We start from the raw sequence: 25,578 nt of genomic DNA on the forward strand, positions 1-25,578 counted from the left end.
GCACTGCTGTTTTCCCTCGCTGTTGTAAGCGAGGAAAACTAACTTGATTGTTGCTAACGCTTCGTCACAGACATGCACCGTAATGATCGCTATGGCAGCCAGCACCCTCACAACAATCAACGTTACCGTAGGCTGCCAGCTACAGCTAGCTACAGCATCGGTAGCTAGCAGGATTGCAAACTCCACATGGCGGAAACAGACGGTAGGCTGTGATTTGTCTGTGTTTTAAATGAAAATAAATTGAAGTAGAGTAAATTGTAGTACAGGATAAACACACTCGTATGGATATAGTTGAAGCTTCAAAAGACAAAACTAAATGTCGGACAGGGACTACTTACAACGATTGTTGTTAAAACAATAAGCTGGAGTCTACATACTAACATCTGAGATGTTCAGCAGTTCAGGCAGGGGGGTACGTAAGCTCACCTTTGGTTGATCATCCCTCTGAAGTTGTAGTTAGCTCTGTAGTTGGGCATGGGCTTGGGATCCAAAGGCCTGTAGATAGCGGGCTCCCCTCTCTTCATAGCCAGACCATTCAGCTCCACTGTGGGTGTTATACTGCCTGTATGTCAGAGTACATGGTTAAGATTAAAACAGAGTCAATTGAAATCTGTACAACAATCGTCAAAAGCCAAGTTGCCGAGTTGTAAAATAATGAATGAAATATTGCTGTCTTACACGAGCAAACACTGGGAAATCAACTTTTACTATGTGTAAATATGGTCTTTATTTTACCTTAACACTTTCCCACCTGTCTGCTGCATGCACTGCTAATCCCACACATCCCCACTGATGTTGCATAACCTTTAACAGGGCCTTCCTAATCCCATTAAGACGAGTCTATAAGGTCTTTCACTACTACGATGCCACAGAGGGCAGATAACGTAAGACAGACTTAAGGGAATTAATTTGAGCAGAGAAAAAACATAAGCCTGCACGTAGGCTTTATTTAAAGGGTCTGTCCTGGCTTTGTTTTGAACATGGATTATTTAAATAGAACCAGCGGCTTTAGAGCTAAAATACTGACACAGTGCAATCATGACACATACGCTTTGTTTCTTCCCCTCACCCTTAACCCCAGCCCACTTTTTTAGAAACACTTGCTCATGAAAAGTAGAAAAGTGAAGGGAAAAAATGAACAGTAGAGGCTGCTGACGCACTCTTAAAGGAATGGGTTTTTTTTAACTTAAGCCCTTTTCCAACAGGTCAAAAAACCCACTAGCACCCGCTAACACACAGCTTTATGCTAAGTGGGAAAGGTTACAATCAGACCCGGGTCAAATGACTCTGCAGTCGCCCGGGGTAATTATCGCCTCGGCTCCGATCGGCATTGATGGGAACACAAAACCCGGGTCGACACGCTAATCCCCGCCCCCTCTATTGCGCGATGCTGTGCTCCGTCGGTAACTTCTGTGCCTCCTTGTCATCTCAACTACAAATTCCGCCCGTCTCCGTCTGAGCAGCGCGTGGACATCGTTCCAAATTTGTCGGCGCTGAGTTTGATAAACAGACTGAATGAGGGATATAATAAAGACCTAACCACTGTAACATCTTCACTGTTTACAACAGTGTTTTGTTTGTGACGTCAGACGTCGATGCAGCAGAAAAGAGACCGACACGAGTATACTCCACTGGCAACTTATAGGCAGGTTTTCCCGGGTCTGAAAAAGTCACGTCAACGTGCTAATTTTGGTAGGAAAGAGGTATTATGTTAGTGGACCGTCCATGCTTGTCAGATAGAATTGAACAATAGATACTTTAAAATCATTTTTAACCACAGAAACAGTTTCAATCATCCAAAAAAAGAGTATAATCACTGAAGTAGAAATGTTGCTTTTTCCCCTTTATAACGCTCCAAATCAGATAATTTGATGAATAGTTGCATGATACAGAAATGTCAGAGGAGAGTTAAACATTGTAAACATTGCACGACTCTTTTGCATAATGCATTTTGGTTTAACATGTTAATCTTATCTTGCCAAACTAAAGGAGCATATGTCCTACAATTTGCAAAGCAAATCAGACGTGTCTGAAGAAGGGCTTGCCTCGGACACATCATATGGGGGTTATAAAGAAATGTTGATGGGAAGCAGCTCTGAAAAATGACTGAGAAAGGGATTTGGGCGTTTCGTTTGATGAAGATAAATGGGCCCAAATTTGTGGCAATTCTCGGACAATGTCGAGGGAGTTACGGATAAGACTGATACAGTTTAAAATTCTACACCGTTACTATTGGACCCCCAGTAGACTGATCAGACCTGGCTTAAAGGACTCTGCAACTTATGGAAATGTGGGCGGGGTGAGGGAAATACGATCCAAAACTTCTGGATGAAAATTCACACCTACGTTACAGACGTCAGTAGGTTCACATTTTGCATTCTGTCTAAACTATTATACTCATTAATAATAACTAATAGAAATAGACCCAGACAGCTTTAATTACAGGGCGTCAAAATATTCTCAGGGACTGGAAAACGCCTGGAACACTTGCTTTTCAGGATTGGGTGACTGAATTGGGAGAGGTTGCTCCATATGAAAGAATGTCACATAAGAAATGTAATAATGCAGAAAAGTATTGTCTTAAAAGAGCAATCCGCCCCGAAAAAGCCACTGTCAGTCAAAGCTGGTGTTCTCTGTCATCGATAGAAGCAATAATATTTGAAATTGGCGCCATAGCTGTGGAGAAAGTTGTACAAACAGCTCGTGGTTTCGCCCATTCTACATTCCTACAACACCCAGCGTGCATTGCGCAGCTCCCTCTGAAAGGAACGGCCCAGCAAGAGACGCAGGAGTGAAATACTACCATTTTGCTGCAGGCAACGGCTCAGAGCGGTACAGAATCTGAAATACAAGAATATACCGGTGATCGTGATCGGTGATGGTAAAAAATCTTCAGGTCTGAAGTCTACATTTCAAACCTGACAATATAGAACGAGACATGACATCAGAGGCGGGCATCCTAGATTGAGGAAGTGTAGTTCAGCAAGCTCCCTGGCCTCCTTCAGATGACACGTTTTACGTAGTCTGGCGGAGGTTTTCCAGGGCCCATTGGAGAAGTGGATAGCGTCCTCCAAAGGTACAGAGACAAATATTTTTCTTACCTTGATGGCATTAGCTTCCCATAACAGCATGATAGGACTGAGGTTGAAAATAAGGGAACTGGCCCTTTAAGTGGGAAAGGTATAATGCTTTTATAAGTCCTCAAGAGCAGGGTAAGGTGGAAGCAATGAATCACAAGTACTTAAAGATACGGTGTTCGTATGTTTCTTTTAAAAGTCTTCACCTTTACTTGTAATGTATTTATTTGTTATTCGAGTTATTTTTCTTTATATTTTATTTCTAAGAAGCCACATTATTGATGTATTATTTATCCCTTTTGTTCTTGGGGCTACATGTGGTGGGTAGGGAGCAATGGGCAAGTATGTAATGTCTAGTACATTGATGTCCAGCACCTCGGATGCATTGCACCTAGATGATGTTTTTGGAATTTGGAACAAAAATTAGGTGAGTGTGGGAAAATAAATATCTTTAAACACTACAAATGCAAACTTTCTTTAAAAGCAGAATGGACAACCCAAGCTACAACAAGCTCTCCTGCTTTAAAAAATTAAGCTCCATATTAAAAAAAGTAATGAGAAGCTTAATGGGTCTGCTTCTTTTAGGAGAGGTCATAATCCCATCTTACTTTGTCTGGCTGCTGCAGCCAGCATCTGTTACCTAATGCTGAAGATAAGGAATTGCTACGTGCTTGTCTTGTAGCTTTGGCCAATTCAACCTGTGCAAATAGCCATACTGCACCTTAATAATAATAATCAGCTATTTATGGTGTCACATGTTGACATGTAGGTTTAATTGTAATCCCTCACAGACACTCTTGTCGGGTTTCAGTACCTGGGTTGCTGTTGACGTCCACTTTCGGGGAGCGGGGCGCTGGCCTGGGAAGGACACTCTCGTCCAGAGCTTTGGCGGCTGTGGAGTGCTGGGCCTTTTTAATGCTGGTGCCCTCGGCCTCCCACACCTGCTCCCCAAGAGTCAGCTGCACCGTGAAGATCTGCAACAGTGACACCCAGAGGGAGGGAAATTAAATGACAACAAATAAGTTCCTGTGGAGTCAGTGCAGTAGGAGCTGAACTGATTTGGCATTAAAACAGACAGAAGAAAATCCCTTCTTTCCTCAACAGTATTCAACTTCCCATCTCTTACCTTAGCATGTGCAGGGCCTCTCTCATTGAGGAGCTTGTACTGTGGTTGGATCCTATTGAAACGGGCTAACTCATTCACCAAACACATTGGAGTTTTCTCTTTAGGGTTTGCCATGTTCTCCTGGGGCGGGCCTGAGTTAGAGCACAGCAGAATAGACGGTTAACTGAGCAACATGGTGACAGCAACAGAGACAGAAACACATACATGAATAACGTTGCTTTGATGTACAGTACTACTTTTTTTCCCAATAAAATTAGATAGTGGTATTCATTATGACATTGGGTATCTAGAAATATCATCAGGTCAATATTGTACATATTACAAAATGATAACCATTCTGTTTGCGTTCTACCTGGCGATGTGGAAGACACAGGGGCGTCCCCATATCCGACTGCAGGAGCAGGGCAGGCGGGTGTGGGGGCCGGGCCTGTGCCGTTGACGGAGGGCTGCAGACCCAGGGCTCCTGGGCTGGCCATGGCCGGTGGGGGAACTCCGGGGGAGAGGCCAGGACCAGCCAGGGGTGCTGAGGTCTGTACTTTCACTTGAGCCATGCTCTATTCCTGGAACCAGATGACAATTAACAACTTCGACTTTAATCATATCACTTTACAGAGACAAGTTTTGGGCAAAATCCAAGTTGTTTGATTAAAAGAATGTCATTAAGCATGCAATTATGGACACATGTACTTAATAATTAAAAATTCCACACCAATCTATAGCAGTTCACGTTCATTTGACTGATTTCTGCGAGCAAAGCCTGGAGAACAGACTTCAAACTGAGCAGCCCGAGGCCTATCTCACATTCTGATCCACTGGCAGCTAATACAGCCAGACAATGAAGCTTTATTTGAAGGAGCTTTGCTCATGTTACTGCTGCTAAGCTCCCCGGAAAAAGGAGAGAATCCTGTGATAGCAGCCTGAACGAGACAGTGGACGGTCAATCGCATCTAATGTGACATTAAAAAGAGGCACAGATGTGAAGTAGACACAGGTAAGCAAGCAGTAAAGCGTTCAAGAGGATGGTAGAAGTTAACAAAACACAAACATTTTGGTGAATAACTCAATGCGCAGCTTGTGGCTAAGCAAGAAAGGTTAATTAATAAGCTCAAGTGTTTTTCCTTCACAAAAGATGAACTTCAAGTGCGTACAATTTAAATAAAATACATTTAAAAAGATACAAACTGTATCACAACATATTGCCAAGATGGCTCCACTACTGGTTCACAGTTATGTGTGGCAGACAGTGAAGGGAAATGAGGGAAATTCTTTTCACGTCCCAACAGAGGTCAGAACAGGGGAGTCAGACAAAGACCCGAATTTGGGCTGTGGAGAAAAACAGCACCTTGCACTTAGGCCCTGAACACACCTGGTGTCAACATGTGGTTTTCCTGATCGGATCACAAGTGGGCAGCCTTAACTACAGGTCTGAACACACCCAGGACGGATTGAGGACGCAATCACATCCGATCACTCAGGCCACATACGGAGGTGGTCTGGGACACATGTCTCCACGTACGTGTGGCAGTGTGTACCCACATGTGTCCTTGGCCACATTAAGCACCGGATCACCCAGGACACATGATAATACCTGTCTGTTTAGGGCCTTAGATACTTAATGATATGCTTGATTTAAACATGACCCCTCTAGCTCAGTGGCAATAAATATAATCAGCAAATCATGGTGAAGAAAATATTTTATTCTCAATCAATGAGATAGAAATTGTTTTCATTGGCTTCACCCTGAAACAGGTGCTTTCTATGTCCACTGTTTATAGTTGAGACCATGATTGAACTGGTGTAAACAACACAGCATTTGTACATCCATAACACAACTGACATCGACTATTTTCAGAAAATATGATGCCGTTTTACTCTGATCTGTGACTTTTTTTATTCATTGCATGCATAGATTTGTTCATCTCTTTGCATCTTGCATGCCCCGGGGTTCTCAGGGTCACAATCTGTCCAGCTTTTATTTCGTCTATCACTGCAACTTGCACAAACACAACCGTAACATCAAGCTAAAAGCATGACTGTCTTACCCGTACACACACAAGTTGAATGTGGAGGTGGTGTAACGCTAGGATTGACTGACAGACCCACCGGGCTGTCTTCTACCCCCGAACCTACATAATACAGCTTCGACTGTGTGCAGCTTAGCAGGAAGCTAACGTTACCAATGAGAAAACGGCGTTTCCTGCAAATGTCAGCTCCTAAAAACACTGCAACAGACTTGGCATGCATGCATGCTGTCATAAATATGTCACTGTGATTTATCCTGATGAATGTACACTACATCGCCGCCTCCAGCAGAGCTAGTTTAGCCGGTTAACGTTCATCATGGCTGATCGGCCGAGCACCCCTCTTGCTAGCATCTCCATACCGCCCCATCCTTCACGAAAGTCTGGGGAATTTCAGTCCACAGTAACAGCGTATACAGAGAGGCAACAGCGTGACGAATAACACAGAGTCTCTCCGACAACAAAGGGACACACAATTTAGGGTATTTTTTACCTTTGTCCAGGGCCAGACCCCAGTTACACCTCCGACATTGGCAAACACTAAAGAGAACTGGATGGAAGAGGGAACATACCACGTTATTTGTCTGGGTACAATTCAAATATGTATCATTACAACCAAATGACTTGTCATTTTGATATATTAGGTATAAAGTGTTTGTGTTTTGTTTAATTTGTCGATCTTGTGTATTGTATATCACGAATGTACAACCGTTACAGTTTGAGGTGAATCTTGAATGAATCCGCCACCCCCGCGGCGGTGTGAATGGTTCAGTCCTGGTTTGCTTCTTGGGAGCCTGGAACAGTTGTAACTTTGATTCAGAGCAAACACGGACCTTTTTAAACCTCATTTTTGCACATGGCATTTATGTGGCTAACTTTAATTTGAATTATTGGATATGTATTTATTTATTAAATTTACAGGGACTGAAATATATCACTGACTCTGAAATAATAATGTGTTTATAACTTGAATAACATGGCCTGTTTTTTATATCAGGGAAGATTAATCTCCATTGAGTTTAATTACCGTATCAAGTTCATTTAGAATATTAGAGTTGAACAGTTTGTTCTAGAGAGCACTTAACCACCTACAGAGCAGAAATCCCTGCTGCTGGAAGGATATGCTGCCTTTGCGACATGCCACCTCAGTTCACAGTGGTGTACAATTAAAAGGCCTTCAGCTGAGTTTCTCACAAAGGCCACCAGGCCTGGATTCTCTGTCAACAAGCTCTTTGTGGAAAAAGCCTTTCAGTGCTGCCCTAAGATGATAGGTGGTCATGAATATGGGGTCAAACAGCTGGAAAGGGCAAACGTTGAATCCAGTGGGAGAAGTGTGGCACAGGGCTCAGGGTAGTTGGAAAATGAATGGTGGATCTGTAGTTTCATATTACTATTATTATATACGATTACAATTTGACCACTAGATGGCGCCATTACCCCACTTTTTGTGTCAGTTTTATGACAGATTTATGACAGGTTTCTTCCCCCTTTTAAACTCTCACACAAATGCATGGTGACATAAAGATAATTATACTATACAGTAAAAAAAATGCCATGTTAAGGTTATGACTGTTTAATTACAGCTACTTATGATGGATTGTGTTTAAATAATATCAGATTATATACAACTAAGGGAAAAATACATGTAGTTTGGCCTATGATGAATCAATGAGGAAGATTAATACAACTATAGCATTAGGTGTCAAAAAGTCTAGAATCATAAGAGGATCTCTGTTTTGTCTTTTAAGTGTCTTGGCATCCTTGATATAATAAATGTACCTTAAAACATAGCAAGAGGTAGCGGTATTTATCTTTCTGAATAATGCAGTTTAATTCATTTTCCACACCTACACTCTCTTCAATTCATGTCTGCATAACATTCACGTACGCTTTGGCAGGCTCCAGAGAAGAAAAACATTCAAACCAAGGTTGAATAAAAGTGAATCTTTGCTTTTATTATTGATTATGAAAATGAACAGGCACCTATTACATGGAGCTTGCACATCCCAGAACAAAATTTCAAATATAAATAACACACCCTCATTAGTGTTGATCACTCACAACAACCTGCAAGCTAAGAGTTCAAACCACATTGAAAAAGGAAAAAAAAACAACCTAGAAACAAAAAAACAAAACCAAAAAAAACACATCACATCCGAACCCGTGTAACATATTCGCTCGCATGTTTTTCAAATCTCTACTGAGCCACTGGGTGAAGGCTTCTTGTCCCCGCATGAATGACTGCATTCACACAATCATCTCAGTCCTACTGTCCTTCTCTCCCAGCACAGTGACAGCAGACAAGACTGTTACTATGATGCTATTTAAAAAAAAAAAAAAAAAAAATCATTGGTTAAATAGATGTCTTTAAGTTATCAATATAGTTTTTGAGATAGCGGTGTGCTGTGGTAATCTCCTCTACAGTATAGAGTATCATCACATTCACTCATGTTCATTCAAGAAAATCACCTAGACCCTGGAGAAAAAAATAAAAAGCAAAAATGCAATACAAACAACCCAAGATGGAAAATTCAAGTATCTCTGACTGGATGGTGATAGAAGATTTCTTTAGGAATGGAGCGATTACAGTCTGAAACGACAGAGAGCCACGCAGCCTCCGGAGGCGAGCTTTGTAATACCCATCCCATAAACCATTACCTAATGGAAAGACTAAAAGTTGTCACAATGTCTGATGCCAATAAGAAAAAGCAGGGTTTAAAATTGCATGCACCCCCACTGTAAAACTACTAAACTTTTTTTTCTTTTTTTAAACCAACAGTAGTGTTTGTCGCTGTCTGTACACATCCTAATTAGCAAAAGACGCAGGCTAACGTCCAATGAAATAAAGCACTCCTATTAGCATTCGGCTATAAAGTAAATGCATCCTCTGCTAATTTCTGTCACATCATCCAACAATTTCAAGACTTATATACAATAGTTTCAGACGTGTTATCATTTTACAACATAACAGTCTCTTTTGGTGAAAATATAGTTAAATTCAAAATATCTGATAGGTATCTTTTTAGAGGTGATCTCTATATTGAAAAAAGTACCTGAGCCAAAACTCTGACCAGGGGGAATCACAAAAGCCTCGTCTTTACCTCTCCTAGAAAGACGCTCCTTTTTGTCATTCGTTACCATTCTGGAGAACAAAGATTGTAATTAAATAACAAATACAAAAAAAAAAAGAAAAATCAAAAAATATACTGACCCATCAAAACAAACCCCCCTTTTTCAAAGTATCAGCCAGTTGAAAAACAGTACAAAAAACAACTCAAGACATTAAAAATCAAACATTTTCGAAGATTAAAGCATGAAATAAAAAAAAAGAAAAGAAGTATCATACAAATAAAAACGGGTTGTGCGACAATGTTCTCTATTACGGACATTCTTTAAATGGAAGAGAGGCCGCTGCACGTCTTCGACTAGCCGGACTAGTGAACACTACACGAGTTCAGCCCAACTTTACGAGGAGGTGTGCTCAACTTAGAGATCTGTCGTCTTATCTGTTTTAATCCCATCGGTACCGACATTCTGTCTGACGGCAGGAAGAGCTGCAGCCGGGGTCTCAAGTTGGAAGATGAAGAAGAAAACGGTGTTTACTCTGGTTACAGTGTAACTAACTAAAAAAACCTTAAACCTGATAAATAAGTGGAGGACTGCTTACAGAACCACTGCAAGTTTGGAATATCATACTTATAGTGCCTTTTTAAACTAGATACTTTCACAGTGCATATCATCTTAAAAATTAACAAACAGATGAAGCATTTTCTTGGGGTTGTGGTGGTCAGATCCCTTCCGGAAAAACGATCAGATTTGGATTTCTCTTTGTAGGCCCAAGCATGCATCCATCAGTTCTTATTGCACAACACAAGGACCTTAAAATGCACCCACACAGAAACAAAAGAGTAACAATATAATCTTAAAACAGGAATTATAATTATCTCACCACAAATCCACCGTGCTCGCCCGCTGCATTTACTACCTCTATGCCAAAATAACGATCCGTGTCAGGTGCATCCGTTATACTCGCTCTTTATAAGTTACAACCGCCTAAAACATGCATCCAACCGTCCGCGGGGGGAAATGCAGTCGAGAGCCTCCAGCGCATGGTGTCCATAGAGTTCCAGTCAAAGGTCAGAGTTCAAAGACTGAATGATTAAAAAGTGCTTTACGTAGGTCAGTAGGACTTCTTTCTTCTACGATTATTACAAAGTTTGTACATTAGCATGTATCATCTGTGAAGAAACAAACATGAAGTCAATGACGTCACCTTTAAAAGAACAACAAAAGAAACGTACGAGGTTGAAAATACTCACCATGATACCACCATTTTGTCTTCTTTGGATTTTTGTTACACGTTCTTACATAAAAGGAGTTATCAGGCGGTCGTCTCTGCAGGGAAAGAGGTTAACATTTAATAAGCATGTCATTTGCATGAATGACTGAATGTTGGCATCATTAAAGAGTCCCTACCTTTTCTTTGCAGCTGGACAACATGCTGATAATGCTAAGACAAACTGATTGCACTGAGAGGGCTGGCGACCAATCTTCCGTTAGAATAGACAGACAGATGTGACCGTTACTATACACATGAGGGTGGACAGGTATATTCTCTCCTGTGAACATTACCTGCAACACACAGAAAAAACATATCAGCAAATATTAAAGCTACAGTAGGCGACATCATTTCATAAGAATTAGGTGAAAATAACACATTGTGATCATTGCAGTTCCCTTACAACATTAAATTGAAATGATTTTGAATGCTGATCTGTGACTGTGAGCGCCTGCCTCTTTGTATTTAGATTGTTAAAAAATGTGTGCGGTCTGAATCAAACAACCAATCAGGGTGAGCTTTCCAAGTATCTAGCTAATCACAGCGACTCTGTACAAACTAACACCATCCGGCTTCTACGTGATTTGTGTCAAGTTGTGTCAGTCAGGAGCTATGGCAATTTGCGGTAAATCTCCTGTACCTCCTTTGCCGACAACGGCATATACCGCTGAAGAAGCAAAAAAAAGGAAGACCTTAAAGGAGTAAAAAGCTACAAACCAAGCCCGAAATAAAAAGAAGGATCAGATGAGAAGGAGTGTAAGGGGCTGAAGAGGGAAGTGATGCCCTCTTCCTTCTTGACAGCTAATGGTAGCACTAAGCTACAACACCAAGAGGTAAAAAGGTGGTCCACACCAAGAATCAGCCAGCAATGAAGTGTCCTTTTTGGAATAAACAGCATCTCTCTCTCTCTCTCTCTCTCTCTCTCTCTCTCTCTCTCTCTCTCTCTCTCTCTCTCTCTCTCTCTCTCTCTCTCTCTCTCTCTCTCTCTCTCTCTCTCTCTCTCTCTCTCTCTCTCTCTCTCTCTCTCTCTCTCTCTCTCTCTCTCTCTCTGTGCTGCAGAGAGATGCACCACACAGCGGCTGCGCGCCACACACCAGTAGCAAAATGCACGTGCATGTTTGTTGTAGCGGAGTAACACAGAGAGGAGGAATGTTTAAACATTGGAATGTTCATGTTGCTTCCTGCCACTTTCAGATCATTCATAAGGGTCTGTGTCCACTAAGGGCATTTTCTACATAAAACCAGTGCAGTTCAGCGTTATTCAGCGCTCAGCATCCTTAGCGCCAAAACGGCCTCTGCAGCAGTGGTTTTTGTTGCTACGCTAACAGCACTCTTAAAAACAGCTACACTTTTGGAACACCCCCATGCTCATCAATGTCGCTTCTCCTTCACAAACCAATCAAAATCAAGAAGGGGCGGGACTTCAGAAATCAACTTTGTCAACAGAGGTGGAGGAGAAACATACTGTTGCGTTTTTTCGAGGGTACAATTTCCACATGTCGAGCTGCTGCTAATGCCAGGACACGCATCCATCGTTTTTATGTTTTCTTTGTAAAATGTCCTTGAATAAAAGCAAATATTTAGCATACAGAGCGATTTAAAACCGACTCAACGGTAACTTCCGAGGGAAGTGGAAGTACCACCAGACAACTTTCGTAACCTAGCAACAGTGAGCAGCGGAGAAAAGCGCTCTCTGTTAGTGGACACAGGCCCTAAAACTGGCATAATAAGAGTTCTGCAAAGGAGGTGAGTATTTGATAGCAAAGAGATGACTTCAATTACCAAATGTAGGGCATTTTGGTGGTCAAAAATACAACTTGAGAGTCCTTTCGTACAATGATGTGAGATTTTTTGACAGAGACTAATGAGACATGCTGTATTAGCTCAGGTTTAGCCATCTGTGGCCACATGAGGCTCTGGGATTAGGATAGAGAGGCCAGGGTGGGGTGTGAGAGCAGAAGAGAGGCTAAGAGAGGAGACATGTTTTATAAAAAAGGACTCATGGTCTATAAAAAGCAGCGAGGGACATGAGCCGGTAAAAGGGTGCAAGAGTCAAGACTGCGCAAAAAGATACAGAAAGTGTGATGAGAGGAGAGGAACTCTGAAGGAGAGAGAAGGGGGAGTCGTAATGGGTAAAGAGGGCGATGAAATGAAGGGCAACAATGGGTTGAGGCGATGTGGCACCAGACAGGGCCTCACAGGAGAGTGCAGAGTCTACATCACAGAGCTGACAGGATGAGTGTTACAGATAGGAGCAGAAAGTGGAGCTGGCTCTGTACTCAAAACATGAAGACAAGTGAAAGCTCCTCGCTTACAGAAAGTTTAAATATTTACTGACACGTCTGATTCGCTCACAGATCTGAGGTTTGAGCACAAAGGCACTTTCGGTTATCTACTTGTTGCTTTGTCATCTCGATGTTAGATTACAGTCAAGCTTGCATCCTCCTGTGTGCTGCTTTTTTTGTATGATTGCAACAAATCTTTAAAGAAATATTTTCAGTAGTACGAGCAAAAGATTCTCAACAAGTAGACTTAGGAAAAAAATGACTTTTAACTCATTCACTCGGGCAAAATGGCAGTTTTGCAACCCAAAATGTAAGTATGTAGTAGCCCTGTTCGATATGAGAAAAGAGACGTGTGATGAATAAGCACATATTAAAGAGTGCATATTGGCTATAAATATTTGCTGTTCTCCTTGTTAATCTAAAATAAATCAAAAATTTGTTGTTGTTTATTCACCTCTTCTTTGACACAAATTAATCTGAAGGTAGCTGACTAGGGGTGCAACAATTAGTCAAAATTGTCGACTAAAATCGATGACAAACTTAGTTGGCAACAAATGTAATTGTTGATAATTAGTTGGTTACGTCGTCCCACGTGTTTTTCATGCTGTGCGCAGACATAACATTGTTTTCTGGAGCGGAGTTGCGGCATCCTTACTATCTCAGCTGAGAGTTGCACATGCAAAACAGCGACCAGGAAGCAACAGGTAGGCCTAAACAAAACATAGCATAATAGCAGCGGCCGATGCAACACCATCGCATCCTAAAACTTCTAAAGTCTGGGAGCATTTCACCCTCAAAGCTGCAAAGGAAATGATCGCCTGCAAGACTGGTAAAGTGGACCTTGCTTATCACGGGAGTACGTGGGTAATGTGCGAGCATTTGAAGAGAGGGCTCGTTGGACTTGCGTACTTTGATTTGATTTATTTTCTCAGCTCTTTGTCTGTCTTTTTATTCATCTTTTGTATCAGTAGTAGCGAAATCAGCAGCAAAGCTTATTAAGAGACTACTCTTTGACTGGAGAACTAATTTATTGTCTCTATTGTTAGTAAGCACATGCTAAAAAGAACTTCCAACTCAATTTAAAAGCTAAATAAGAGCCATTAATTCATTATCCGATTAGCCGATTAATCGTGTCAATAATCGTTGAATAGTCCACTATCAAAATAGTCCTTAGATATAGCTAGCTTGGGCTTTATCTAATGGCATGAAAATAGTGTGAAAGCATGGCCATTAAACCCAATAGAAAACAATTTTCTCATGTTAAGTGTGAAAGCATGGTTTGTTTACATAAAATATTTCTTCTTATTCATTGCGAATGCTCATATAGTGATAACGATGAAATTGTGCAGCCCTAATGAAAAATTGCACAGCACAAAATAAGAACGGCACCTCTTTGACAGGACTTAAAGAAAAAGAAATGACACCTTGTAAATGCAAATGTTGTTGATGATGGTCATGTTATTTTATTTAGCTCACATCAAAATTCATCCCAGAAGCTCATCACGTAACCTGTAATGCACTGCAGCAGTTAACTCAATGATCCAACAGAGAGCTGCTTTAAACAGCCTGTCCTTCCTATGTGTGAGCATAGTAGCTAAGTTTATCTAATTTTCTCTACACCAACTCACTCTCTATTTATAGACGGACAAGCTCCTGATGAGTGAAACAAGGTTGTTGAGTTAAACTAATCCCCTCAAACGTGGCTTGAGCGGATGCTGCGTGCTGGTGTCCCTGTCAGTGATTCCTGGCTTCGATGTTTCCGAGCAGAGAATCACTCCACCGACGACTGCAGAGCCGCCGTGTTCCATGTGATTATTGCAGGCATCCAGACGGGGGTAGAGGGGTGTTTACTCAGGTCTTTAGGTTTTGATTGTGTTTTAAAAGGGGCACTGTACACAGTACGTGAAAGAGTGTTTTGGGGCCCACTTTCAAACTTAAAAACATCATTCTTTCATCAACTCTGGGAATGGATTAGGGACATTTAGTGAGAAAAGCCCTCCGCAATCCGTTTAATTTCTTTTCCCAAATTCCTTTTAAAATTCTGTGTTATATAATTTAAAAAGAGTGATCAGAAAGAGTGTCTAAGAATTAAAATAGAAATTATTTAAAATGTATAGACGGTGCATGAAAGAAGGTTTTCAAACAAAACTAAAAAAGTTAAATGGAAAAAAATGGACAACACTGATATAGCAAAACAAACTCACAAAGACGGCTGCAGAGAAACTCGTGCTTACCTGAGGTGAATCAAAAGGATATCGACTACTAAATTTGAAAAGCAGCTGAAATTTCTCTCCTTCATACAGTGTGCCAGGTGCTCCCTCCATGTCTACAATCCACCTGAAATGAAAGGCATAACATTAAAATATGTCCAACAATTCACTTTAACAAAAGAGCATTATTGTCACGTCAATCACTCGACCCAAACATAGGTGTGGTCAAACAACCTAGAAAATGTTTACAGCTCAGGTTGAGGCAGTTCAGGCGTCTGTTCATGACCTCAAGCAAGAGGTTAACTCTGCGTGCCGAGCAACTGGTTTTTAGTTAATTCCTTTTTTCCAAGTACACTCAGTGTTTTACACTGAAATAGAAATAAGGAAGGATTTCAGCAGTTTGAAAAAGACCAACTCAACAAGAGATTTTTAAGAGTTATGTATTTTCTACACACAACTTTAAGGCTCATCTGTCACTTAAAGAATGTAAAGCTAAGGGAACAACTATTACCACAGTTATCCCATTTCTCTTGATAAGTCACAATATCAGGTGAACAATTCCTTTAACAGCAAACCAGAACTTTTTTTTGGTATACAGCACAGCGTTGTTTGCTATCTTAAGCCATACTACCAGGATGCATAACTCTTGGGATGGTAAAGTCGGTCTGTCTGTTGGTCTAAAAAATGTAAACATCTACTGCATGTATTGCCATTAAATTTCATACAGACATCCATAGTGGCCAGATGATGTATCATGACTTTTCTTCTTGTGCTATCATTATCAAATCCAAAAATGTGTCCAAATCAATTTGTGTAAGTCCAAATCCCTGCAAAACTAATAACATTCCCATCAGCCTCAGCTGGACCCTGTGTGACCTACTAATTAAAAAATGTGTACACGTAATGTTGTACATACAAATGTCACACAATCGTACCATAGTGGCTGACTCTTAGTCTCGATTACAAGTTAAGCAATATCACCTGAGAGAGTAATGTTCTACTAAATATCACCACAGCTGTGATTCGGTCAAAGGCACGAGGCCGTGCTGATATCCAGTATAACATTACAACCTTGAGTGTGATATTGCTTTTATACTGTGCAACAGTGATACAAGCGGCATACAGTAGTAAAAAATAATCAATAACAGATTAATTTTTGCTCCACAACTTGACTGAAACTGGACTGTTGTTGCCAAGCATCCCAAACATTCTCCCACACTCTTAGTTACCACAGAGCAGCGACTTTGTATGATGTACATTTATCTGTACCAGCTTGATCAATGTAGACAAACAATCTGCTGTATCGTACAGTATTCAGAACACTTGGCTGAGGCGGAGTGATAAACACAGTCCCAGTGATGTTGTTCTCTGTATCAGCACACGTGAAAGGCCTCTTGTCCAATCAGATGACTTGGTCGGAACTAACTGTTGTATAATGACTAACAAAGCACTGTATGTTCCATCTCATCATTCTGGGGTAAATTAGTTAGGACATCATGACTCGCATTGATCACATCTCATTATCAATAAATACGAATCCTACAATGTGTGAGCTGTCAATGCTGCAGAAGGAGTGCACTCAAAAGCTTCAAGTCTGACTCATTCCAATGACATTCAATATCCAGCTGGGTTATGACAGTGGTTCAGAAATAATGTGATACTCTTATTGATCCAGTGGACAAATCTATTTTCGCCTCCATGGCCGTGTACAGAACTGTGCTGAGTGAGCTGTGAGGGATTCAGTGTCTTGCTCAGAATGGGAGACGAGTCAAACACAGGGGCTTGATGCCGTCTCTTTGGGATGAAGGACAATCTACCTGCTTAATGTACAGTACCTCGGTGGTCTTTAAACAGAAGCTAGATGTTGCTTCACTGGCAATATGGCCATTGCCTTCTCACAGAGGAAACCTCAGAGGAGAAGAAAAAGGAACAGTGATGGCGGCATCACAATCTCTGGCCTAATTTCTCCAAGAAAGGACACCAAAGAGACTTGTGGCTGCTGTTCCGATTCAAGCCTTGTGTCTCCTTCAAATCTAGCCTGGGGCGTATGATCATTTAGGCCACCGTACAAGGTCAGAAAACCGCCATCTAACAAAGTCCAGTGGTCAAAGCATCTGAAAGGGGCTCCTTTTTCCTCTCTCAAAGAGGAAGGCAGTCTCACTGTACATGAGTTACACCTGATGCAACCCACGCCAAACACAGCCAAGGACTCCGAGGACATTATGCTCAGCTTGCTCAAATTCCCTATAGTCTGGTGATTATATGATCAGGCCTACAGAAATAACACTGAGTCATTTAGAGAAAGGGGGCATACAACTGAGTGGGCACACGAGAGTAGAGTTGTCTCCATACCAGTATCAGAAATACCTCAGATAGTGGTTAAAATGTGAGGTTGTGTGTCATCAGTACACTGATCCGGGACCATAATGCACAGTGTGGTGGATCGAGCTGCTGAAAACATTACTTTACGTATTTCTAAGTGCTCAGCTAGTTTTTAGGTTAGGATACTATTCACAAGGTCTTTAACTGGAGCCAAAACAAATAGATTTGGTCATTAAAATCTAGGAGATCTAGGTAGGAGATTAGTGTGTCTACCCGGGTATTTGTGCTCCCGTCAATGCCGATCGGAGCCAAGGTGATAATTACCCGGGTCTACTGCAGAGTTATTTGACCCGGGTATAAATGCCGATTGTAACCTTTCCCATTAAGCAGAAAAGCCATGTGTTAGCAGGTGTTTTGACAGTGGGCAAGGGGCTTTAGTTTGCACACAAGAGCCTCTCGCAGGGTTTTGAAGTATTTTGTCAATTCAGAAATACAGTCAAACATTTCTCGTAATTCTGAGTTAATTATCTTATTCGTTCGGAAAAACCAAGCAGATTTTTCTATTTCAAGAGAATGCAATACGCGTCTGTAATATTGGAAAGAAAACTAGTATCTGAATATTTCCATATGACAGACTCTGCAGTACTTCAAAGCAGCAGTCTCATTGTTTGCAATGACTGTTTGAATACGCCATCAAGCTAAGCCAACTGCACAATCACACAAAAGATAATAATCAAATGAAAGGCACCCAGAGACAAAGTGTACTAAAACTTCGAGCACCTTATTGCCATCACACGTACATCATGTCATGTTTGTTTTTAAAAAAGGATAAGCTTCACAAAGCAGGGACAGAGTATCTTTGTGTGACTCCACCAGGACGCATGTGATAAAAGAAGCAAATCCCTTCTACTGTCAGTCATAATGACACCAAGTTACCCCAGGCTCATTAGAAATTTCAACATCAGAGTTGCAAAAAAAAAAGAAAAAGACACACCCATAGATACCAAGTCAAACCGGGGATGCGCTGAACACAAAAGCCAGCTGAACTGGTTGGGAGACTTTTCAGTCGGGCAAAAACAAAACATTCATTCAGTCTGATCAGACAATTGTTATCTGATGAGGTAGACCTCAACATAATGGATTGTGCTTTGTTACAAAATGTTATTAAGGTAACTTCAGCTCATTGTGAGGCTGTGAAATGCCTCTTTAAAAGTGCCTAGTAAGGATTCCGTGAGACAACCACACAAGGTAGTAACTTTCAAATTCTATGTTTCAAGCCTGCAGCTGAAAGACATTTGAATGACGGCCAGAAATTCTCTAGAATCCATTTACCACAACTCTGTTCATCCTTCCTGCTTATCTGACAAAATTCAACTCACTCAGCCAACATAATCATGGCGGTTTAAGGGAACACCAAGACACCCAGACGGAAAGGTCAGCTAAGTAGCCTGTGTTCCATGCTACCGTAGCCAAACTCCTGCATGCCAACTGCTAAATATTTTATTAGGATGAATAGTGACACTGTGCATTAGAGACTCTCCACCGAGGGGCCAGATCTGCCAGTCTCTGGAATGACCCGAATTCCTCCTCACCAGTTACTGCTGAGCTTTATGCCTTAATACCTCCTACTATCTTTATTGTAACAGTAAGCTTTACTGCGTGTGTGGTGCTGGTCATGCTCATCACGCTGCCCTGTAATAGTGATGAAACATGCCACTTTACATAGCCACATTATTCATTGATATTAGTCACTTATCTTCATGATAACTGTAGGAGTAAGTGATCGTGCTAATGTTTCATGTGTAGCCTTAGGGATGCATGATATTATCGGCACATTATCGGTATCTAAAGATAATAGCTTGAAAATGACACATCGGCATCGGTATCGGTATCAGCAGATATGTCATCATCTGCCGATATTTTCCGCCAATACAACAACGCTTGAATTATGTCTAAATGCTCGATGATTCCCTAAAAAAGCTTGACGTAATGCAGTATAGCAGTTTTTCAAGTTTCCGAAACAGACAGCAAGGTTGATTTCATTTCATGTATTTGTTCTGTGCTATAGGAAAAATTTGCCCTAGTTGTGGCTAGTTGTGACTGTCAGGATTGTCTCAGGGGGAGCATCATCCAAGCCTGTCTAAGTTGTATGAGTATTACAATTTTATTTGAAAGAAAGTGTTACATACAAGTAAATATAGCATTTTGTACATAACCTAAGTTTAAGTAGCTTTCTTATATTGCCCAGTGAATGTTATTTCTGCATCTGCCAGTGGGCCACTACAATAAGAGTAGACATGATATCTATTCCACTACAGGGGAGACGTTCTCTGCAATTAGGTGGAAAAAACATGCGCCTAATATATCGGTATCGAAATCGGCAATTGGCAGAAAGGGTTGGAAAATATCAGCATTTCAGCATATCGGCAAAAAGTCCAATATCGTGCATCTCTAGTTGCCATGCTCAAAAAAATTATCTAAAAGGAATTTAAAAATACTTACTGTGTAATGGTGTTCTGTACACTTTTTTCGTTAAGCGTCATTCCTGGGGGTGGATCATTTTGCAGGGCTAATAATTCCTTTTGTAGCCTTTTCTGTAGGAGATAATGTGATTGAGTTTCAATTAAAGATGTAGGCAGCAGCACGACAATGTACACACCATAATAAAGAAATAGCAGAGGCAAATAAAATAAAAACAAAATAGCACTTTAAAAGTAGCACCTGCTTTTTCCTACATTTTATTAAGATAACCATAAGCAAACCACCGTACAATATCATTGATTTTTGGTTCGTTTTATTACGGCACGATTATTGCTAACGCCCTAAATGTAGTTACAGTAACACTCCACCCTGACTGATATGAGTCGTCAAGACTGTGTATAAATCAAACTATTTGAGACAGGTAACGCGACAAGTGTTAGATGTAGGCGACAATCACAGTTTATATGAGAATATAGATTCATGTAGTTGTAGGCTTTATAGGTATCCTGCTAAGGTAAATCTCAAACGATTCGACCCAGCGATGCACCTGTTCAGCTCGAGTGGAAACTGTAACTAGTCAATCTGCGCACTGCCTCGTTAGCTAGCTTACGTCAACGTCCGTCAAATAGCAGTTAGCACTCATTTAAAATATCAGAACAAATTTCAACTCATACCATCGTATTCTTTGAAACATCATCCATGTGTTGCGACGAAAAAACTACATCGCCACTCTGTAAATTAAACCTATATCCAGTAAACTGGTTTCTGTGCTCGCCTTGACTGGGTGCTGTGGATGATGATGGGCTAGTTGTGTTGCTAGCAAAGACCGAGCGCTGATAAATCTAACCGGTTTTACTTTAATGTCACGGCTGATTCGAACAAATACGTGGGTATAAATGAAGTGGGTGACAAACTACCAGGAAAGACAACACTGAAGGTCAGGTAAATTGTAAATATGCGACGGCTGGCAATTGTATTCCTACCTGCATCGACGCCATGATGGAAACCCCCCTGCATCAGCGCAGAGTGGAGGACGGTACGTCACGGAGTCACGTGACAGGAGACGTTGTTTTGACAGAAGAAAACAATCTACTGATGTGCACCGTCAGAGCCAGGATTCCGGTCACCTCTCACTCATTTTATGCCATAAACGGACTATTGAGCATTTAAAACGTAATTTGATAAAAAATTAAACAAATATATAAAATAAGTGTGTCGTCAAAAACACTGAGGTCACGCAGGAAGTTAGGGAGGAGGGTCAATGACCTCTGCTCAAGGAGGGATGAACTACCTCACATCCCTGATACCAAGTTATACCAAATATTAGTTCTTTTTTCATGTTTGTCTTCTTGTTTTTAGCTATAAACATGAGGAGTAATATTGAAACACATGCTGAACCATTTATAATGCAGTTAGATATGAATTTACACTATTTATGCATTATTACTCATGTTTTATTAAGATTTCCTAACTGTAAACTCCAAGAATGTCTCCCAAGAAAATGTTTAAAACCTCATTCTTTGTCATTCCACTTTGTGCATAAAGCCTGATTCTCTACAAAACATGAATCCTAATAGCTTAATTTGCAGTCTGACTACGCCTTCTACACTCTTCTGAAAGTCTGAAATAAACTTTCATTCCTTAGCCAGTGTTAAACGAGATGTGATATGAGCTCTTACCTGATATGGCTGACAAGAGAAGGCATCCTAATAATACGCTACACAGTCACTAAAAGCATTAGAAATACAGTATATCAAACAGTTACATGTAACCCCATTGCAAATTTCCTGATTTGTATTCAAGTGCAATGTGAATGTTCAAAAATTATCTACTTATAATTACAAGATCATATTCATCAGCACGTTTTGTAACAAACTTTGTGTCCATTGCTTTCTTCTGCAGTATGCGTTATACACTCCTTTCTCAGCGTATTTTACTGGATCACACATCATTGGTTCACTGGAGAAGGACTAGCAAGTCCTTCTTATAATATGTACCGACTTTTGGAGATCCAAAAAGGTCACGTTGAATTGAATTGTCAGTCTCCCAAAATCCACTTTCATCTGACATTTGGAATTTCAGTTTGGAAGAACCAGCACAAATTACATCATTTCAATGTTGTTGTTTCCTCTCACAATAATAAAACCCTACCACTGTGGTTATATTACGAAAACTACATGTTATATTGAAAAATATGAACAATATCTTAATAAAGAACATGCATATTGTTCCTGGATGTTACATTATTTTCAGAACAGACAGTTTAACACATCTTCTAGTTAGGTGGACATCTTCCCTTTTAAATGTATCAAGAGTAATCCCAAATTTTGTTGTTTGATGACGCATGTATTCAAAGTCAGATGTATTTGTTAAAGAACGAGGTATGAATGGCAAAAAGTTGCTCACCAAACAGTTCTTTATTAAGCTGGAGAGGTGAGACAAGGTTTATGGGGCAGGGGCATGTTTATCACATTCTGGGGCAAGTGATGCAGCTTGCCATATCCGTTTATTACATTAAAATGAAATCCTTTAATACTAAAATGATGACAAAAAGCAAAGTGCAAAAAAAAAAAAAAAAACTCAACGTGACATATTATTATGTATATGGCAAAACAAGTTAAATATTCAAAAATGAAAATTCTAAAAGTGTTTAAGCTGCTACATTTTGTCTGTGACTTTAGCAATCCAAAAAGTTGGCAGCCATGAGCAGTTCCAGTGCGATCTCCGGGGCGATGGGGAATTCGGGTATTTCTGTGGAGCTGTTGGTGTAACGGACCTTGTAGGTGAAGTACATGCAGACCTTGGACAGGACATGAGAGGGAATCTCCCTGAAGTTCACCTCGTTGGTTTCATTCTCAGCAAACTGACCTGCAGATGGAGGGGGCACAGTGGGTGTCAGGAGAAATAATAAAACTGGCCCTTCATGTAAAGCACTGCAATTCATGAAATCTCCTACTTTTTTGCTAGTCCCTGTTTAAGAGGAAATAACAAAACCATTGTATGGTGGGAGCATGGTGCCACCAACTGGACGGGCAGAAATCACTCTCAACAAAAACACCTTACACACAGTTTTACAGGATACAGACCAATAGAGTGATTACAGTTACTTGAATGAGCAGATGGTTGAGCCACTTCCCTTTAATCCTGATGTGATACCATATTGTATATTGGTAGCTGATCTGACAAACGAGTAAGTATGTATTTATTAAGGTAAAGCCCTATTTGCACATAACGCGATTAAGAGGGGAACACAATAAAATATAAGATTTAGCCTCCTTTTTTTTTTATCTTGTGCATAGACGAGGTCTAAGCATTAACAGAGGGGCAGCTCTTATTTTTAGTGTACATATCATTACTTTTTATAGTCTGGCACTCCTGAATTTATAGATATTCCAGTGTATTTTAGCTACTTTTAGTTATCATGTAATCTGAACTATTATCTTTATGTATGTAAATACTTAAAACCACATACACAGCCTGAAAAGAATACGCAAACAGGAGTCCAGGTGTCTGGATAGAAAACACCATGAGCCCATTTCTGGCAGCACTTTAAAAGTACTAACTTACTAAGTAAAGTCGGTGTCTTAGGAGAAAACGCAACCGTTTGTAATTCTTTGACTAATTTTCTGAATCCTCACCTGGCCCGCTCAACATGGCTTTGATAGTCCCAGATGTCAAGGCGTGTTCTCTTTTCACAATGAATTCATGGCCATCTGAAGAGATCAACTTCACATACATGGCATCTGGCCCTTCACAGCCACCGTAGGTTCTCTCTTCGCCATCTGTGGAGCAACACAAACTGTCAATCTCAAACAGGTGTACGCCAAATGCGCAAGTAACACACACGTCGGAACAACCTGATTAAGCTGAATGACTTTGGAGTATAGCTGGATTTTGCTATCGAAAAGACACGTCGATAAATGAGACATCTGTGAACACGTAATCTGATATGAACGTTGTAGAACAGTCAAAAAAAAAAAAAGACTCACCCATCCTGATCGGGATTTCTGTTTACCCTAAAAGAGAAAATAGAAACCCACGTAAATAAAACAGCAATTGTATAAAAGACTCTAAATCGACATTAGGATACCGAGACTCCCAAACATGCTGAATAAAGTCGCAAAGGATGGACACCCTGTGTTATGTAACGTGAAACAATCACATTTATGTCCAGGTTTTCCTTCGCTAGGCCTTATTTTAAAAGGTAATTTGTAAAATTTACCGTGTAAAATTAAACAAGATCAAACAGCTAGCATACAGTAATGTAATCCCAATGTAGTTTTACGTGCCTATCTTCCAAACAAATCGGAATAACGACATATCTAACTTATCTGCATTAAGCAACATTCAATTTAAATTAGTTGTCCTGTCTATCTCTGTCCAAAATGTTTGAGCGAGCTGAAAATCGTCAGCGTAAGCTAGCAGTGGCTAGCAAGCTAACGCCTTGCCAAACGGACAATAACGTCATAATTCCTTGAATCTGTTATTTAGTGTATACAATTCATATCGTGTAAATAGTTGGCGACATGACAACACACGACAACATGTTATCGAAACACAACAAAATTTCTTACCACTTGGTGTTACAATGTGGAGTGGAGACTGCGGTTCAGCTAATGTTAGCCACCAGACTGTTGATACCCGGAACTTGTTTGAAGTAACACACGTGGGCGATAAATGTGTTCCGTGGAAATACATTTGTAGAGAGAAATGGTTCCATAACTATGATATTGCTCATTCAAAACGCCTATTCGTAAAATACATACATCTTTACTGCTTTATTTTACGCCCATATTTAATTCCGAAGGATAACGTTTTATACAATGATATCTATTTTTTATTGTACAATCCGCAAGGGAAATTAATAATAATAATAACTTTATTTATATAGTACCTTTAAAAAAAAATGTTTACAAAGTGCTTTGACAGACAAAGTAAAATCAGGAACTCAGGAAGATAACTCAGGAAGGTAATTAGTCAACAGCCAGGCCAAACAGAGAGTAGTCTAGAACAATTCAACAAAAGGCAAGAACACAATGACAATGCATAAGGTCAACAAGAATAAATGCAAATAAAAACAATAAAAGCGATAAAATAGGTAGACCTAGGAAAGGCACTTAAAACAATTAAGCAATACAAAAAGATAAATAAAGAATAAAAGCAATAAAAGATGATAAAAGATGATTAGAAGACGACATCACATCAGAGGAAAATATTGTGCTAAGCAGGAGCTATTTCTAGATAATGAAAATTTGCACCTCCGCTGTCCACTATAAGTCAGTGTCAGTAAATAATGAGTTTAGATAAGAGGAAGGAAATAAGGATATTAATTTTTAATTTTAATGAGGGGCTTGGATGACTTACCAAATTTACACTGATTGATAGGCCACCGACCAGGGAAATGAGAGTGTCCTGTGAAGCCTGTAGGTGGCGCCTGTGTTTCAGTGTACCCTCCCTGACTGTCTCCACTGGCTGTGATGAGCGAGAGCAGGTGCTGATTGGACATGACAGAGACATTTTGCAGGCCCATAAATCTGGATTCAAGAAAGAATGAGTGAGAGAGAAGTTATGCACTCTGCACTATCTCACACTTTCAAAAGTCCAGTTAGTCAGAGGCAAAGTCTTCAGCGTATTGTACATTATATTGATTAAGAATGTATGGATATTCACAAGAGTTGTCACCTGTGTCAATAGTGTTATGACCTTGCAGGGCCATC

General features: G+C 40.4%; 3 protein-coding genes across 4 annotated transcripts in view; all 3 read right to left on the bottom strand.

Moving 5' to 3' along the window:
• Positions 1-6,792, bottom strand: part of stau2 (staufen double-stranded RNA binding protein 2) — a 102,004-nt gene extending 95,212 nt beyond the window's left edge. Inside the window, exons 1-5 of the mRNA XM_069667371.1 lie at positions 6,718-6,792; positions 4,556-4,763; positions 4,204-4,334; positions 3,892-4,051; positions 427-562 (exon numbers count right to left, since the gene is read on the bottom strand). Of these exons, the coding sequence (XP_069523472.1) occupies positions 427-562; positions 3,892-4,051; positions 4,204-4,334; positions 4,556-4,754 (626 nt within the window). The 5' untranslated portion in view covers positions 4,755-4,763; positions 6,718-6,792. The remainder of the gene's footprint in view (positions 1-426; positions 563-3,891; positions 4,052-4,203; positions 4,335-4,555; positions 4,764-6,717) is intronic.
• Positions 6,793-8,158: 1,366 nt separating this feature from the next.
• ube2wb (ubiquitin conjugating enzyme E2 Wb) lies at positions 8,159-20,880 on the bottom strand. 2 transcript variants are annotated; one of them, XM_069667911.1, is made up of 6 exons: positions 20,845-20,880; positions 19,883-19,974; positions 15,083-15,185; positions 10,701-10,856; positions 10,544-10,619; positions 8,159-10,462 (listed from the first exon to the last, which is right to left on the bottom strand). In XM_069667911.1, exons 1-6 carry the CDS (start codon positions 20,857-20,859, stop codon positions 10,449-10,451), a joined length of 456 nt encoding a protein of 151 aa, XP_069524012.1. In that variant the 5' UTR covers positions 20,860-20,880; the 3' UTR covers positions 8,159-10,448. The 2 variants fall into 2 exon arrangements, with proteins under 2 accessions (XP_069524012.1, XP_069524010.1); XM_069667909.1 differs by lacking the exon at positions 20,845-20,880 and adding an exon at positions 20,536-20,578.
• Positions 20,881-22,259: 1,379 nt separating this feature from the next.
• eloca (elongin C paralog a) lies at positions 22,260-24,523 on the bottom strand. The gene is made up of 4 exons (XM_069667515.1): positions 24,436-24,523; positions 23,851-23,877; positions 23,500-23,643; positions 22,260-22,729 (listed from the first exon to the last, which is right to left on the bottom strand). The coding sequence occupies exons 2-4, from the start codon at positions 23,852-23,854 to the stop codon at positions 22,539-22,541; spliced, it is 339 nt and encodes a 112-aa protein (XP_069523616.1). The 5' UTR covers positions 23,855-23,877; positions 24,436-24,523; the 3' UTR covers positions 22,260-22,538.
• Positions 24,524-25,578: the final 1,055 nt, after the last annotated feature.

Source organism: Semicossyphus pulcher, unplaced genomic scaffold (assembly GCF_022749685.1).
Source record: "Semicossyphus pulcher isolate SPU_LCO1_2020_fin unplaced genomic scaffold, fSemPul1.0.p SCAF_18, whole genome shotgun sequence".
In the NCBI taxonomy this organism is placed as follows: domain Eukaryota; kingdom Metazoa; phylum Chordata; class Actinopteri; order Labriformes; family Labridae; genus Semicossyphus; species Semicossyphus pulcher.